We start from the raw sequence: 16567 nt of genomic DNA on the forward strand, positions 1-16567 counted from the left end.
GAGAGAAAGAGCAATGTCCCTCATTATAAATACACACAAATTAAAAGAAAGGCTTTCTAAAATGCAGACATTACATATCTGACAGGTTTCTATTATCAAAAGGACACACAGAGAGCATGCGTCAATATCAAAGAATGCAACTAGTATGCTTAACATTTATCTGGGACAATCTATTATTCTATCTATTCGTGCGAGTTCTGTGTTCAAGACATGTTGTTTTTTTAATTTCTTCATATTTATATTTCCTTTATGGCAAGTTAAATATCATTGGGGTCTACAGTAGAAACTATATTTGTAAAATAATTGTTCAATGACATTTATAAATTAAGCAGTAGCCTATGGGCAACATGCCAAGAAATAACATTTAAACAAGTGATTTGGATTTCTTCTCAAAACAGGCCCTCAGAAAGTTGTGAGAAACGTAAGCACGATCGATACAATGAAAATAATCTCGTCATCAAGGGAATAATACATATGAGCTGAAATTCTCTCTGCAATAAATAGCAGAGGGAAAATCAACAATGGAAAATGTAGATACCCACTGACTTTTTATTTGTTTCTTAAAGATAATAAAGGATAGTTAGTCACATTTAAAAGCCTGTCTGCAGTACTAGAATGTAGTTGTGAATGTAATATGAATGTATTCTGAGCAACAATGTGAAATGATTGCTACATTTTCTGCAGACCCTTGGCGGTCAGATGGACACATGGACTGTACTTAATCGTTAATTTGGCAAGTTCTTTTAAAATGTATTTATGTATTCAAGCCTTCATTTTAAGAAGTAAGATGGACTTAAAGTATTCCTTGTCTCAGTGCAGCATTTATTTTATCAGACAGATGAGTTGTGGTACCTTCAGTGATTACTGAAGGTAATTACAATCACACAATGAAATCTGGTCCCAGCTGCTGTTCAACACTTACAGTGAGAATTCATTGCATTATTTCTGCTAAAATAAATAGGATCAGGTGTTACCCTGCTAGATCATCATCCTCCAAATGTCCTGTAAAGTCCTATCATGCCTTTTAAGATGAAGATGATCCAAACTGTAAAGCTGTAACCATATATTCTACACAATATATATATATAAAAAAAGTTAAAAATACAATTTAAACATACATAACAGTATAAATAACGCAATAATCCACGCTGCCCTGCAGGACAAAGTCTGTTCAGACACAGCCACCAGGACCACGCTGGGGCAAACAACATACATGACAAATGAAAAAATCTGTAAAAATGTAGTTTGCGATCACTGTGCATTCAACACTGTCCTCCGTTTTATCACGCCTGGCTTCCATTCTCCCACGTCATCGCAGTAAAGTCCATGTCTGTGAGTGTGACAGTGAACGGACCCTCCACCCTCTCAGCCTCCATGTCCTCCACTGCTCTCGCTGTACTGTTCAAGTTGTTTACCCTCCAGGAGTTCAGAGGTCGAATCGATTTCTGGAAACGCTACAAAAGGAGAAGAAAGAGACAAACATTAACACAGGCCATTCCATCTACCGATGATGTATGTTTATGCAGGTACAGCTCTGCAGTTAGTGCGATCGGACCTCACAGTGACAGAATGACCATGTGATGATACTGACTTCTTTCAGCGTTCCAGTTTCCTTGCTTATGGCCACAATGGCCCAGATGAGGATCTGTAGACAGCAGGTCGCACCCATGCACACTCCTAGAGCTTTACCCCACCGTGGATACACATAGGACCCGTAATGGAGTGATGTGTTGTACATCTCAATAAAGATGTAGGTCAGGATGAACTACACAGGGAAAGGCATATAGTGAGCAGAGGAATGTGTCATCAAGAACGAGAAAAAAAGCCACGGCAACAGAAGGGTGACTGTGAAACCAACAGAGAAATGCTACAGGCAGGACTCAGATTGAATGTCAGTTTCTCCTCTTGAATTATTCACAACTGCTGTTGTGAAGATTTCAGCAGAGTTGGCTACATTTCAAAGAAGTGATGTTATTTTAGTCCTCGGTAGAACCTTTCCAGCAGTTGGTAATTGATACTTTTGTTCTCCCTCAGTTTACAATAAACTCTTCAGTCATTTAATGGGATATTTTTAACTCGCTGGGAGAGCACAGTGTCTCGGCCCTCATTAAATTACCCTGTGGCTGTAAGTACATTACATTAAAATGTGACATCAAATGGGTATTTCGGTATCAAGTAGCCTTGCTGTAAATGATGATTCTGCTTCGGGTGACAAGGCCGGCAGAAATAATAGAGGGAGTGATGTAACATGGATTGTGCAACTGACGCAAACCTCAAGGCAAGAATATGAGCTTTAGCTCTGCACTGAAATAACATTTCAGCGGGTCGTGAAGGTCTCAGCCTAGTCATAATATGACCTTGAGAAAGATATCAGGATAACACAAGAAGTCAGCTGCATTTGTGGAAGTTTAATAGATTCTGAAAAGCATGTCATCCTGATTTTGGATGACCAATGCTGATGTCAGATTGTACCCGCGTCTGCTAACGACACATATTAATACTGATGTGTTACTCACCAACAGAAGAAACGGAGTGCAGAAAACCCAGCATGCTTTGAAGTAAAGCAGCACTTTGGTGCACCAGGGTGGGCAATGTTGGATCATATCGATAATGTCCTGACAAAACTGGTTCACTCCTAAAAGAAAAGTTCATTAAGAGACACATGTTAGGAACCCTGGAACAACCAAGATATTATCGGCAATACCTATTATAGCATAACCGACCACTGTGTTCAGTGTATTAAAAAAAAAAAAGGGGGGGGGGGTGATATGAAGAAGTTAAACTACTGGGTTTAGGTGCAGTTGTAAAATGAGGCATATGAAGCATTCACAACACAGCAAGTCAAGTTTCTCATCTTTTACGAATTTCTAAACCTCATGTGTCCTTTGAGACTGAAACTCATATGGAGGAATGATGTGGAGTTAGAGGAGTTTGATGTGATGGTTGGGGGTGTGTGGTGGGCTACCATAGAAGAAGGAGATGCCAATGCACATGAAGAGGGTGATGATGATGAGGCCGAAACTAGTCGCAAAGGAATCAATGAGAGTGAACCAGTAAATCCCTCCCTATGAAGAAACAGACAAGCGGGGAAATGTGAGTCTGATGACAGAGGAGACACGTTAGCAGCCACATGTATCTCTCACTGCAGTTAGGCACACTCACATTAGTCACTAACAGGAGACCCATGAGGTAGAAGAAAAAACACAGAGCACCCAAGAACAAGGACTTGTGCAGCGCGTTTGCTCTGAGGTGTGGAAACTCATCCAGCACGGCCGTAGTGATGCCCTCCATGTTGCCAAACTGTGAAGCGGAAGAGCAGAAGGTATCATAACAGAGGCCGATTCATACGTTTTTCTTTCCGCACATATCCCTGTGTGGCGGGTGGCCTTACCAGCGTATCAACTCCCAGCATAAACAGCATGAGGAAGAACATGATGGACCAGAACACAGAGCCTGGCAGCAAAGCAAGGGCCTCTGGGTAAGCGACGAAGGCCAACCCAGGACCTGGAGGCATATATAGTATTAATATAAGTAATTAAGTTACATTCTAGCCAACTGCTTTGTAATAGACATCACTTTACAAAAAGGAATTGTTCCAGTTACAAACCAGATAGTGAGATAGTAAATATTTTTTTTACAGACACAAAAATACACAAAAATTCAAATTGTCATGAATTACCTAATGAATTTTTTTTTTTATTTAAAGTTGGACATAGCTAAGATTCAGATTATGTCCATAATGTTTTATTCAGTAAGTCTAGAAAAAAGAAGATCCACAGGATGACTGAATAAAAAGAGCCCAAAAACTAAGTACCTGTATCTGCCACCTCTCCGACAGGCACTCCCTTCTTCCACGCCATGTGACCCAGGATTGAGAAAATAGCAAATCCTGCAAAGAAGCTGGTACCGCAGTTTCCCCCGACGATAACCAAAGTGTCCCTGAAATTAAAAGAACCACAATGAAGAGACTGAACTCGCCATGACCGTAACAACAACAGAGCAAGTGGGACGGCAGAGCACAAACTCACCTGATGACATTGTTGTCAAACTTATTGTAAGAGGCCATAGACAGCAGCCCTCCGACTCCAATACCTAAGGAGTAGAAGACCTGTGAGGCTGCGTCGTTCCACACCTGCAATGCACCAGACAGAATTATGCCTTACACAATAGAAACATTTAAGGGTTATTTTTGACAAAAAGAAATCCAATGTTTTTACCTTAGAGGACAAAAATGTCTGCATTAAAAACAGCCATACAAGGATATATTGATATTATCAGGGGTTAAAGCAAGAAATGATTTGTGAGCCTGAAAAGTTGTCCAGGAGGAAATGTGTACAACATATTTAATTAAGTAATATACGAGTTTAAAACTGCTCTATAACTGAAATCTGGCATGGTCCCTGAGAACTAACTATTTTCCACTTTCACTGAGTTAAATCTTTTAACCAACTCCAGTCCTGGTCATTATTACCAACCAAATATGAATTCATTTTCAGAATTCTAGCCCTTAAATGCCAGTTTGTTAACATAATTTAACAGTTGGGTTTTTTTTTAAAGAAAAAAGACAAAAAACACTAAATGCCAGGGTTTCTTTTACAGCTGGGATATGCTAATGCTTAGCAACAACATTGCATTGATACAATGCGTCTAAAACTGCAGTGCTCTGTAATACAGCAACAATAACCCCAGTGAGTGTAAACCTGGAAAATAGCAATAATAGATTGAAAGCCTGTTATGTAAGCAGAATGAATGCTTTTATGTTGTAAAGGCAGTGGGATCGCAAATTATGGTTTAAATAAGTTTCAGCAGGGACATTTTTGTCCTTACCTGTCTGAGTGTCTGTATTTTGGCTACACAGTTTATTACAGGAGCTGAGGTTGGAATTCCAACATTCAGGGTAAAAAAATACCCTGGCCAAAATGTATGACACAGGCATTGACACAGCCAAAATAATAATAATAAAAAAAGACTCCTCAGCCTCCTACGTGCCTGTCTACCATCAGAAGTACCTGTGCATTAGCTAATCGGCTCCAGTCTGGTGTGAGGTAGAAAGCAATGCCCTGGAGAGAGCCCTCCAGTGTGGCACCTCTGATGATCAAAACAATGAGCACAAGGTATGGGAAGGTAGCCGTTACATAAACCACCTGAAAACACAGAGAGCACAGACACATTACACACAATATGGCAGCAAAGGGCAGGATTGTGTGTGTGTGTGTGTGTGTGTGTGTGTGTGTGTGTGTGTGTGTGTGTGTGTGTGTGTGTGTGTGTGTGTGTGTGTGTGTGTGTGTGTGTGTGTGTGTGTGTGTGAGCTGAAAATAACGACATTGTGATGATTCACCTTTCCAGAGCTGCGGATGCCCTTGAGTATACACAGGAAGATGATGATCCAGGCAGCCAGGAGGCACAGGGCCAGGGGCCACCGGACAGGGCCCGGATCGTGGAGGCCCTCACTGTGTACTACACCGAGCACACGCTCACTACAGGGCACACAAGCACACACGTAAAGCAGCACGCCTCTTACCATACCTATTGCCACACTTATTACACATTAACTGATGCACAATAAACAAGGCACGGGTATATTTATGACCGTGAAAGCATCTGTCAGAAGAAAAATACTTTAATTATTCTGTTGAGTAAGAAATATTTGTCTTGTATTTCTTGTTTTACATGGCTAAAAATCATAGCAGCTTCGGAAAATGGGGTGCATTACACATATGATCATAATACTTAGTAACACAAATGTTTGAAACTGCTTTATCCATGTCGCATGAAAGGTTAAAAAGTCTTGTGATGGAGCTCTCTGTTGCTGTTGTCACATGTGGTAACGCCTGCATAACATCTTGTCATTTAAAGGTAATGTAGTGATATCTCCAGTGTCTTGGTTTGGATAGACAGCTTTACTGCGGTTTATCATTTTGTTCTCTATAGCAAAAGACAAAGTTGTAACAATCAACATACATATATTTATGAACTTTCATGTGTTACACGTTGTTTTACAGACTTTGATAAAGTATGAGGGGAGAATAGAGATAGACAGGAGATCAGGTATTTATGTCATTATAATCATTATAAGCATTCAAGCGTATGTTATCTGTTCTGACGGTCCTGTGAGTCGCACCCAATTCATAACAGATGCTCTACCCACAAGGCTGTGGTTTCTCTTCTCTTGGTGCTGCTATACTTCTTCTCAATTCAATGAATTGAATTCATCCCCTGCGGGTACAGCTGGAGGCCGTTTAGTTGTATGTAATGCCAGCACCCTAACTCTCATGATATTTACAGAAAACACTTTTTGAAATTCTTCAAATGCTCTTGACTTCACCACACCACAGACTGTGTGGGTTGCAGCTGCCGCAGTAGTGGGCCAATCACATGTTGCATCAACTAGAAGAGCACTCGTCGTGGTTGACTGCGAGCAAAACCATACGAATGTTTTTTTTTTCTAGATTTGAGCAGGAAAAGGATCAAATGCGGGTAGTTTTGATACTCCTTGGTACTGGGTTATTTTGGCCAATACTTTATTGAGTACCATTACACTGTCCTGTCAATGAGGCAATTAAATTAATAGAGAAACGGCCTTTCTGAATGCCTGCCATGCTTTTTTAAAGTAGGTTGTAATGAAGGTGTCAACACACTGACCTAGATATTGTATGTTGCCGCAGTCTGAGCCCTTTGGTTGGTTTACTGTACAGTATGCTGTATATCAATAAAACCTTTGTTTTCCTGCATTACGGTAATATTCACGTCATTTGGATGATGCATGTAATGTTCATTTTGCACTAGAGTTCTTAATAAAATGAGAAAATACTGGGTACTTTTCATTTATCAAGTATTTAATTCATGCCCTGCGATAGACTGGCATACTGTCCAGAGTGTACATTTTACAGTCTAATGAAGTCTACGGGAGGAGATCATTTGTATAATTTGTTACAAAACAGCCTGTTAAATTTTTTTTTTTTTTTTTTTTTACAAATAATTAAGACAAACTTACTTCCAGAATATTTCTGTGGGGCTGAGGCCTTTATCGGTGGAGCTATTGCCAGTGCCATTTCCGCAAAGACCTGCATTGGCTACAGCGTCACAGGACCAGGGCAGAGGGCTCTGGAACGAGCTGCCCAGGTAATAAAACGTCCATGCTATAATGACGTTATAGTACAGACACACCAGAACGGACACACAGAGCATCCCAATGCCAATACCTACAAGAGGAAAACAACAGATATACACTTTTCACTTTCGGCAACATTGCGAGATAGAGCATTTTTGCTGCATTCATGTGGTGTCGGAATCATCCGAACATTAGTTTCATACTGAAAATTAACACTGCATTAACATCCTGTGATAGCGTATGCTTCGCCGGAGATCTGCACTCTCTGAGTGCCCTTCTAGTTTCCTTCTTAAATACTTGCAGGAGCTCCATCTCAAATATCTTATAATTCAGACTGCCGACCTGCTGCTGGACCTTCCAGTTGAAAATAAAAACGACTCTTCTGCTCTATTTTTGGACCTAAAAGAGCTTCAGCAGGTTTTTTCATCAGATGGTTATATAAAGCAACTGAACTGCAGAGCTGTAAGGAATTTTTGAGAATAAGTGAGACGTGGCAAACTGATGTCATTTTCCTTGACTATAGCGTTAGTCTGGACTAACTGGTAAGACAGGCATTTTGATGTCAACTTGAGATCATGCTTACGCATATCAGTAAAGTGTGGTTCAAACTGGAGAGTCAAGATTCCTAGGGAATTAATATATAACTGTGATCTGATATTTCTATGGTATTTAACATTTTCTAATAATAACATTAGTTGACCACCTTGACATAATGTCTCTAAAATGTTGGTGTCACTGACTTACAGTGTTTGTAGGTTTGTAAATAGTAGGATAAAGAGCGTGATACAGACGATCATTACCTTTAAGCAGAGGGCAGCATTTCCACACAGTGATGGGGCCAGCTGCTCCGTACTGGCCTAAACTCAGCTCCATGAGGAAAAGTGGAACACCCGTAACAAAGAGCATAATGAAGTACGGGATGAGGAACACACCTGTGAAGAATAGAAAGAGGCCAGTTTAAGGAAGGACATCCGCTGCAGTGACTTATTTTGTGAATGCTACATGACGACAGCCTGTAGAGGCAGGTTAACTTATACAATCTCTGTCTGGGTGACAGCTTCACAGACCAGTGTTATTCCGCTTTACTGTTAGTCAAGCTCCAACTTGTTTGATTTCAGATGGAGATGCGTTGCGCATTACCCTGGGTTAGGACAGGCAGACCTTGCGTCTGGTGTGTAATCAAGGAAAATTGATAGGATTAGTAAACGTTTTATGCTCTAGCTCCTAGTACATAACGCTGCCATGGAGAGCTGAGAGTGTCGAAAAATAAGCCAGCATGAGTAGGCGGAGAGTGCAGGGCAAAGAGGGCCTCTTGCCCAAATGAGTGTAACAAATTGTTATAGACATACGGTATACCCAGGCATTTAAAGCATTTGAGACTTCAGAGGGCAGAGAACATGCCGGGGGACTGCTCACCTCCTCCGTTGCGGTAACAAAGGTAAGGGAACCGCCACACATTCCCCAGTCCCACGCAGTATCCGATACAGGAGAGCAAGAACTCGTACTTCCCACCCCACTGCTCCCTTGGGATAATCGGAGCAGAAGTGGGTGCAGGACTCGAGGCTCGGGAGTCAAACTGTGGCTCCGGTGCAGGCGAAGCTGTCGAGCTGTGGCCATTTTGAGTGACAGTATGCCCGTTCAAGTGTACTGGATTCTAGACAAAATCAAATCACATTTTAAAGGGTCAGAGGAGAAATACAGTAATAAAGATATCAATGAAAATCTGGAATTTACCATTTCCGTTTGCGATTTCATGACAAGGTCGTTGTTTATATGTGGATTATATACGTAGAATAGTGCAAGAACGATTTGTCAATTATTCAATTAGACAAGCAGTGCAAAATAAATCAATGACAATTCAAATAATTCATTATTTTCAAAATATATTACCATGTAAAAACACCAAATATCATGTCAGATAATCATGCCCTTATGTTAACAGGTGTTACAAACATACACTGGACTTTTTCTTCCTCTTCCTCCCTGCTGCAGACCATCCATCTCTAAACAAGAGAGGAACCATGTTCACTCGCAGCGAGGAAGTCTGATTAAGATAACAACAGGGCTTCTGCTTTTCGTGCTGTCAATGTTATTGTCATGTGTTTATAGATGAAAAATCTAAATCGATTATTCCAGTGACACAAATGTAACAATAGTTCCATGAAAATGATGTTCAAGTGTTTAGTCATGCAGAATGAAATGTCTTTCTGGGATTTCTTGTTTCCCCAAGTTTTACATGCACAAAGAGAATACTTGTTAACATGCAAATGCTTACAGACATCAAAGTAGGACCCAGGAGGTTGAGGTGCTGCACTATGTAGTCGTATTGACAAGACGATTTAACAGTGGAACGTGTTAAACCAATTGCGGTGCCTAGATTAAACGAAGAGGCGGGAATAAGTCATCAAAGAACAGCCTTAAAGCTTTACATCATATGGTAAAAGAGCATTTGTAAAAGAAGCATTACGTCTCTACTAATCTATATTCATTATCAACTCCCCATTATTTTTCTTGATTTGTCAAATTGATCAATAAAATATACTTATAATTGAACTGGAAAAGATCCCCATAGAGATTAAAAACCTCTGGGCAGATGTCCCTGGCAGCACCACAGCCAGGACATACAAGCTTATAAATAAAACACATAACACACGAAATTACTGATTTCACACAATTGAGATGCTGGAACTAGGTAGACCTAATGATTGGTATTAATGCTTGAAAAATGAACAATTAATCGATTATATAAACTGTTGGTGATTACTTTCATCTAATCGATCACTGCAGCTTTAAAAACCTGAATAAATAATTACATTTCGCCTGCTGAGAACTTCATGTAACTGCTAAAAAAAGGACCAACGTGAATTACATAAACAGGGCTATAATATTATATAATTTCTTTATTTTCAGATATGATTTTTTTAAAAGGGGTAGGCATTATCAAGAGCTTCAGCCTACAGTCCTATTGTTGTTGAAAGTCAGTCTGAATTAAACTCCAACAACAAACATAGACAGTGCTAAATGAGAAATGAGAAAACCCTGACTATTGTAGAACAGAAATGAAAATAGAGCTTTTGAAATCTGGTTCATGACACAAAGGTAGGCCCTCACCTCAGCGGAAATGTCATAGTGTGCCCTAACTGCCACGATAATGTTAAACAGTCCAACTAATAAGTGTTTGTTGTGTAAAAACTTGAGAAAACTCTTGGCAAACACATCTGTTGAGTAAGTACACAGGCTTTATCTCTCCTGTCTACAGTGGGACGGTATTTCTCTGCAGACGAGCCTGAGAGGTGAGAGCAATGTGGACGGACAGGTTGGACCGCTTCATTGTACTGTATGTTGTGTAGTAGCGACCAGTTCACCTCTGGGAGCCCCGGAAGATCCCGATAAAACACCGGTAAAGGGGTTCCCACGTTGCTTTGGAGCCTAGCACGAGTGTTAACCCCACACAGAGTGATATGTTCGGTGCGGACCTGCTGCTGGTTAAGAGTCCGAATAACGAACCTCCGCTCCTACCTGCGCTGCGGATGCACTTGCTTCAGCGGGGCTCCCGGGTGCTGCTTTGCCGCTTTCGTCCTGCATTTCCCCCGCTGGCACAGGTGGTGCTTCATTCACTGTTTTTCTTTGTCGCTCTTCAATCCATTTTTTACACACGGGAGAGTCCTCTTAGAAGTGCGCCATGTTGCTGTAGTTTCAGCGGCAGTTGAAGAAGTAGTGCGGTCGGTCGGCGTTAACCGAGTGTGACACGGCAGGAGACATCAGCGATGACGACAGGGAAACAGGCCGGGGGGCGGTGAGGTGAGGCGGGCAGACACCGCCCCCTCACCTGCGCTGCTCTGTGTGGAGGGCAGGGTCGGTTCAAAGATGTTACCCCTCCCCACTTATACTAATGTTTTAAAAATGTACCGTAATAGCTACACTGGATATGTGTTGAAGATATCTGTAATTAAATTATTGGAAGTCAAAAAGAAAATGTCAGATATCCACAACGTCATTCTTTCTAGTATAAATGACGTCATGTTTGCCATTCATGTGTATTGGGCTTTAAATTTAGATATCCACAATAACATTTTAGATATCTGTAGAGCTGAATATTCTGGGGATCTGTTATGCTGTTCTTACTATGATAAACTGCCATTTCAGGTTTCTACAATCCAATTGTTACTTGTAATAATTTCATTTTCAGATAAAATTAAAAAGTATTCCAAATATCCATAATGTAATTTGGACTATCCCAAATACATTCTGACTAGTAAAAATGTCATTACAGATATGTACAACTGCAATTTGCCAACTAGGAATTACATTATCAGATATCCAGAATGTTCATTCTAGATATCTAAAATGTAATTGTGGATATCTAGAATGTAAAGCCCAATACACACGAATGGCAAAAGTGAAGTCATTATTACTGGTAAGAATGAGTGCTGGATATCTGAAATAACAATTGTAGATAGGGATAACGCCATTGTGGATATCTTTAACTATCGCTCTGACTAGTGTAAGAATTTCATTTTGACTGGGAGAAATGTCTAAAATGTGATTACAGATAGGAGTGTGATTCGGTTAAAAGTTAAAAACTTTTGCCATAGCAACTTGATAATTGGCCACACACAAAATGTTTTGAATTCCAAACAAATGTAGCCAAATTATTAATTTTATTGTCAAAAAAATATTAAAGGTCCTATATTATGTAGGTTCATACTAATTAGCCCAGATTTCTTTTTTTTTTAAAATAATTTTGCTCTTCTACATTCAGTATGAGAATATAAACATTTAATATAAACGCCAAATACACCAACTGCACAGTTAATAGCTCTCAACACCAAATGAACATATAGCATTGGCCATATAGAAGAGAAAACAAGTCTCATCTACCAATAACAGAGAGAAATTCCTCCTTGGTGTGCCAAATTTAAAGAGTTGACATATTATATGACTCAATCAAGGCTATACTGTGACTATATGCATTGTTCAGTTTTGATGGTGTGATGTTGAGTGGCTCTTTTTTTTCTTAGTTGCAACTCATGCACTCTTTAATCCACATAAGCTCATGATGCTCCTCTAAATCCATCCAATCTGTTGGGTGTCTATACTTAACAGCTCTACTCAACAAATCTGGGTCAATAGATGGTATGGTGAAGCTACACAGTCGCTGCTTACGCAGAGCAAAATTACCAGAACTGGAACTTTTAAAGAATCACATAGTTGAAGATGAAGATTTAGCCCACTTCTGTCAGACTCAGGTTTAGATAACATCCTCACTGTGGATGGGTGAGATAAATCCTAACTGGACATGAGCTTAAAGAAGTGAGAATATCTGAGGACTTCATCGAGAAAATGGAAATCCAAAACCAACTGAAGGGCGACTGGAGCCGGTACTTTTGCAATTGGCCACCAGTGGAGTTCGATAACAGTTCAAACAATCAGCTCTCCTGCAGTGAGTTAAAAAGCAACTCTGTACGGCTGGAGAGCAATTCGGATCCATACTGCAGCATCTGGGCGGACGCTGAGCGAGCGAGAGTCAAGAGTTGTAACAATCGGTCATTTGCCATGGACGCTAGAATAAGACTAGATAATTTGAAGTCAGGGTGTAATTCACCCTTGCCTTGCTGTGCCACAGATGGGATGTTGTACAACTTTAACTTTCAAAAAGACCCCTGGGACAGTGATGAGTCACAGGAGGAAGAGTCTGCTCTGGACTTGGTAGAGCTCCTCGATGTGGAGGACGATGAGCAGGATGCAGAGAGCTGGTAGGTGCCATTAAACATTTAGGAATCCCCTTTCAGCGGAAGTTTAGGCAACAAAAAAGTATTTCTTACTTTCACAAGGGTGGGACAATGTTGAATGAAAAAAATGATCATGTTACCATACACTTTAAAGGTCCCATATTGTTAAAAGTGAGATCTTTTATTATAAAGAAAGTCGAGGTGCTGTATAGATATTGTGAAAGTATCAAACTGCTCAGTCCACATGCACACAGCTGTATTCAGAAACTGTGACTTTAAACGAGCCATCAGGACTTCTGTACAGTTGTGCTGTCATAACTATAGGTACTATATATAAGCAGATAGTGCTGCTACAGTGCCGTTACAGTATTTTCCCTGCTGCAATGATGGTACAGAGACACATATACAGAAGACCCAGAAACACTGACCAATCAGAGTAAACTGGGCCTTTTCAGGAAAGGGTCTTTAAGAGACAGGCGTTAAAATGGAGCGTTTCAGACAGAGGGAGAATATATATTCAGACAGACAGTATGGGTTAAATAATGTGTGAAAGCATTAAAGCATGTAAACATGTTCTAGTAGAAACCCAAAATACAAGTATTAACCTGAAAATGAGCACAATGCAGCACCTTTCAAGGCATTTAAAGGTGCTATAATGAAGTGGATGCTATTCAGAGGGGCTAACTGCACAGTCTCACTGGTATTTTACATTACAACTTTTCTGAACATAGAGCAGGAGTGAGACATGTTCATAATGTTTGAAGTATTCCTCACAGGTTATACAAGTCCCCCAAAAAGCAGGTGTTTGTGGAGAGAAGTGAGTCCGCTCTCAGATGGTGTCGACAAACCCTGGATAACCCCAGTCCTGAGATGGAGGCGGCATGTCGTTCACTAATTAATAAGCTGGATCAAAGTAAGCAAGCGGCACTGCTTTACTTAGTGTCCTGAAAATACTTTTGATGAGAAAAAAGATTATTTCAATGGTGATCAATTCACGGGTGTTTACCTTGTGCCCACTCTCTGCAGGATCAAGCTGTCATTACAGAGGTCCTACCATTTTCCATTATAATGTGGACTCCTCTACGAACAAACCCTCTGTCAGCAAAACACACAACATCTCTGACCGTTCAGGTAATATAATAATAATTATTAATATTATAAGAATAATAATAGTGAGCGCTGTAGGTTCCTCTCAACTTCATGTAGAAATATTTCATTTTTAAGGTCTAATTCATTTCAGAAGATCACCTTGAAAAAACACTTTGATATCAGGTATCATAGTAGGCATGTGTTATTAATTATTGATTATTGATAGGCTATATATTAATCTGTACAGATAATAGTGAGCTGAGCTTCTCCCAAGACTCCATATCCACCAGCTACAGACTTCAGGACATCACTGATGTCCACATTATGGCTCGTTTACAGGAAGCCAGTGAGTACAGCGGAGTGTTCTTGATGACCTTGTGCACACTGTTCAATGAAGATCGGATTGTAATAACCTCAGTCAATATTTTTCAGGTTTAAGACAGGACTATATTTCCATGCCTGCCAGGAGAAGCCCTGAGTCATCAGTGATGTTTCCTTCTTATTTCAAAACCACTGTTGAAAAAAATGATGACCTCACTCCAGGAAATAGAACTGTGGCTTCATCTTTCTCTTGTTGGCAGCCTGGTCTGAGATCCTCCTCTCGCCGGTCACCAACGTCAGTTGCTAAGCAGGGTTGCCAAAGTCCAAAACTGGCCAGACTTCACCAGCAAGTCACCCAGTTCAAGCTGCTGAAACTTGCTCAGAATCAAGGTACATACTGTAGCTTCACTTAAATTTATGGTCTGACAGATTCAGACATGAATTACAAATATTATGATTATATGAGAAAGAGTGAACCTTCTGTCCTTCAGTAGAAATAAAAATACTTAATCACACGATATTGGATAAAAAACACCTGCAATTAGTGAATATTAGACATATAAATGTCACTGCTATTGATAAAGTTCACTAAGAACTAAAATTCAACCTTAGATTCCCTAGCAGAACATTAACAGTACTTGCAGTTGAAATAGTGTATGTGTGTGTGTGAACTAGATATGACCCTGATATGTTTTGCAGCAACATCCCCAGGCAGGACCAGGTCACCTCTGCAGACCAGCCTCCGCTCCCTCCAGGCCGTTAGGAACAGCCGAAGTTTTGACACCGACGACTGCCAACCTGCTGATCAAAACACTTACACGGCATCAGGTCTAGAAAAGTAGAAACGATAGACTGCATTACTTTACCTTATATGTCACATCTGTCTAAGCAGTCCAATTTGGTGCTAATTGTTTTCCCAGGTGCATCATCTGTCAAAAAGGGGCCAAGCTGCTGGTCTCCAGCACACATGAACCCCAACGGCTCGTCGCACTCAGCGAGAGACTCCTTAGACCGGACATCAGCCGCCAAGAGACTGCTGAGGTCTCAGTCTCTCAGTCCCTGCAGGATCCCTCACCCTGCAAAGGGATACCTTTCTGTACATGGACGTGTGTTTGCTTCACCTGACAGGTCGGCCACAGCAGCTTGGGGCAGAAATGTGCCATCTACTCAAAGGTGAAAGGTGTCACCAGTGAATCCCTGATAGTAATAGAGTGATGAGATAAAACATTAAGAAATTGAATGTCATATATTGTGTGTTAATATATGTGCATGATTACCAGCATAATCATATAAAAAGCTTTAATTGTGAAGGAATTAATGTATTTTAGAATCCTTTATAGCAAGGTCTGTTACTCTGTTGCCATCAGAGGGGCTGGGATTTGAGTCATCTCCCTCTGAAACAGACTGTAGAAAAAAAGAGACGCCAGAATGTGTAGCTGGCAGTGCTGAGAGACAGCTGGCAGAAGCATCCCGGAGGGCTCGATTTGATATTATCAAGACATCCTGTGTGGTGAAGCCAGACAGAGTTGTGTTGCTTGAATAAAAACCAAAGTAAAAAAGATTAATGTATAACGTTAACGTCATAAGAATGTAAACATGTCAGGGGATCTTTGCCTGTTGTGCAGACAAATCCACCCATTTTTGAAATAAGTGCAGTAATCCATTTTCTACTGTACCACCAGTGGTTTTGCAAGTATGCTGCCTTGCCTTCAACATATTGTGATTGGATGAAGAAGTATTGGCACAATGTGAGTTTGTCAGTGCGGGTCATAAAAGCGGAAGTGCAGTAGAACTTTGCTTTTGTTCGTCTGATTGCAGAATAAGCTGTGCAGCGTAGTCGCAACAGGAAGTGTGCAGTTTATCATCATGTAAAAGAAACAAAAGACCGCACGTTACCGAGAAATAGATAGAGCAGTGTTGTTGGGCAGTTTTTTCTTAAAACATACTCAGCATCGTTAACTGCTTTGATTGTAACATGATGTAGACCGTGCATCGCGGTTTCAACTGTTTTTCAAGCTCTTTTAAAAAAAATCTAAACAGGAACACTTGATTCTTCATTTTTTTTGAAGCTTTTAGATGTTTCTATACAGCAAAGGTCTAGTAGATGTTGTAACTTCTCTCAGGGAAGGAACATTTTTCTAATTGTGCTCCAGCATGTCACCTGAAGTCAAATGCTGCAATGTTCAACCTGTCAGTGATTCATAGCGAATCCATCAAGTCAGTTTTTGTTCACCTCTCTTTGATCTCGTCCGCTTTTTGTGGTTGAATGAGATCCATTGACATGCGGCACAAATGACATGTTTACCGAATAAGG

General features: G+C 40.5%; 2 protein-coding genes across 2 annotated transcripts; one reads left to right on the plus strand and one right to left on the minus strand.

Moving 5' to 3' along the window:
- Window positions 1-801: 801 nt before the first annotated feature.
- Window positions 802-10830, minus strand: slc6a7 (solute carrier family 6 member 7). The gene is made up of 14 exons (XM_083926525.1): window positions 10631-10830; window positions 8528-8765; window positions 7912-8043; window positions 6995-7202; window positions 5339-5477; window positions 5010-5144; window positions 4029-4132; window positions 3815-3939; window positions 3392-3504; window positions 3163-3300; window positions 2966-3065; window positions 2517-2635; window positions 1592-1765; window positions 802-1454 (listed from the first exon to the last, which is right to left on the minus strand). The coding sequence occupies exons 1-14, from the start codon at window positions 10694-10696 to the stop codon at window positions 1284-1286; spliced, it is 1962 nt and encodes a 653-aa protein (XP_083782651.1). The 5' UTR covers window positions 10697-10830; the 3' UTR covers window positions 802-1283.
- A 1624-nt stretch (window positions 10831-12454) lies between these two features.
- On the plus strand, window positions 12455-15430 carry LOC310956924 (SLAIN motif-containing protein-like; the record flags this gene model as incomplete). Its single annotated transcript, XM_083927302.1, has 7 exons — window positions 12455-12867; window positions 13620-13756; window positions 13870-13974; window positions 14180-14278; window positions 14365-14643; window positions 14953-15081; window positions 15174-15430. 7 exons carry the CDS (start codon window positions 12455-12457, stop codon window positions 15428-15430), a joined length of 1419 nt encoding a protein of 472 aa, XP_083783428.1.
- Window positions 15431-16567: the final 1137 nt, after the last annotated feature.

Source organism: Echiichthys vipera, assembly GCF_963691815.1.
Source record: "Echiichthys vipera genome assembly, chromosome: 14".
In the NCBI taxonomy this organism is placed as follows: domain Eukaryota; kingdom Metazoa; phylum Chordata; class Actinopteri; order Perciformes; family Trachinidae; genus Echiichthys; species Echiichthys vipera.

What these genes read in the sequence shown, in the direction of transcription:
- slc6a7 (XM_083926525.1), bottom strand. Translation starts at nt 10,696, where the DNA reads ATGCAGGACGAAAGCGGCAAAGCAGCACCCGGGAGCCCCGCTGAAGCA. An exon ending in TTGTTACCGCAACGGAGGAG is followed by an intron (nt 8,044 to 8,527) that starts GTGAGCAGTCCC and finishes TATTCTTCACAG; the next exon opens with GTGTGTTCCTCATCCCGTAC. An exon ending in GCACTCCGTTTCTTCTGTTG is followed by an intron (nt 1,766 to 2,516) that starts GTGAGTAACACA and finishes TTCCCTGTGTAG; the next exon opens with TTCATCCTGACCTACATCTT.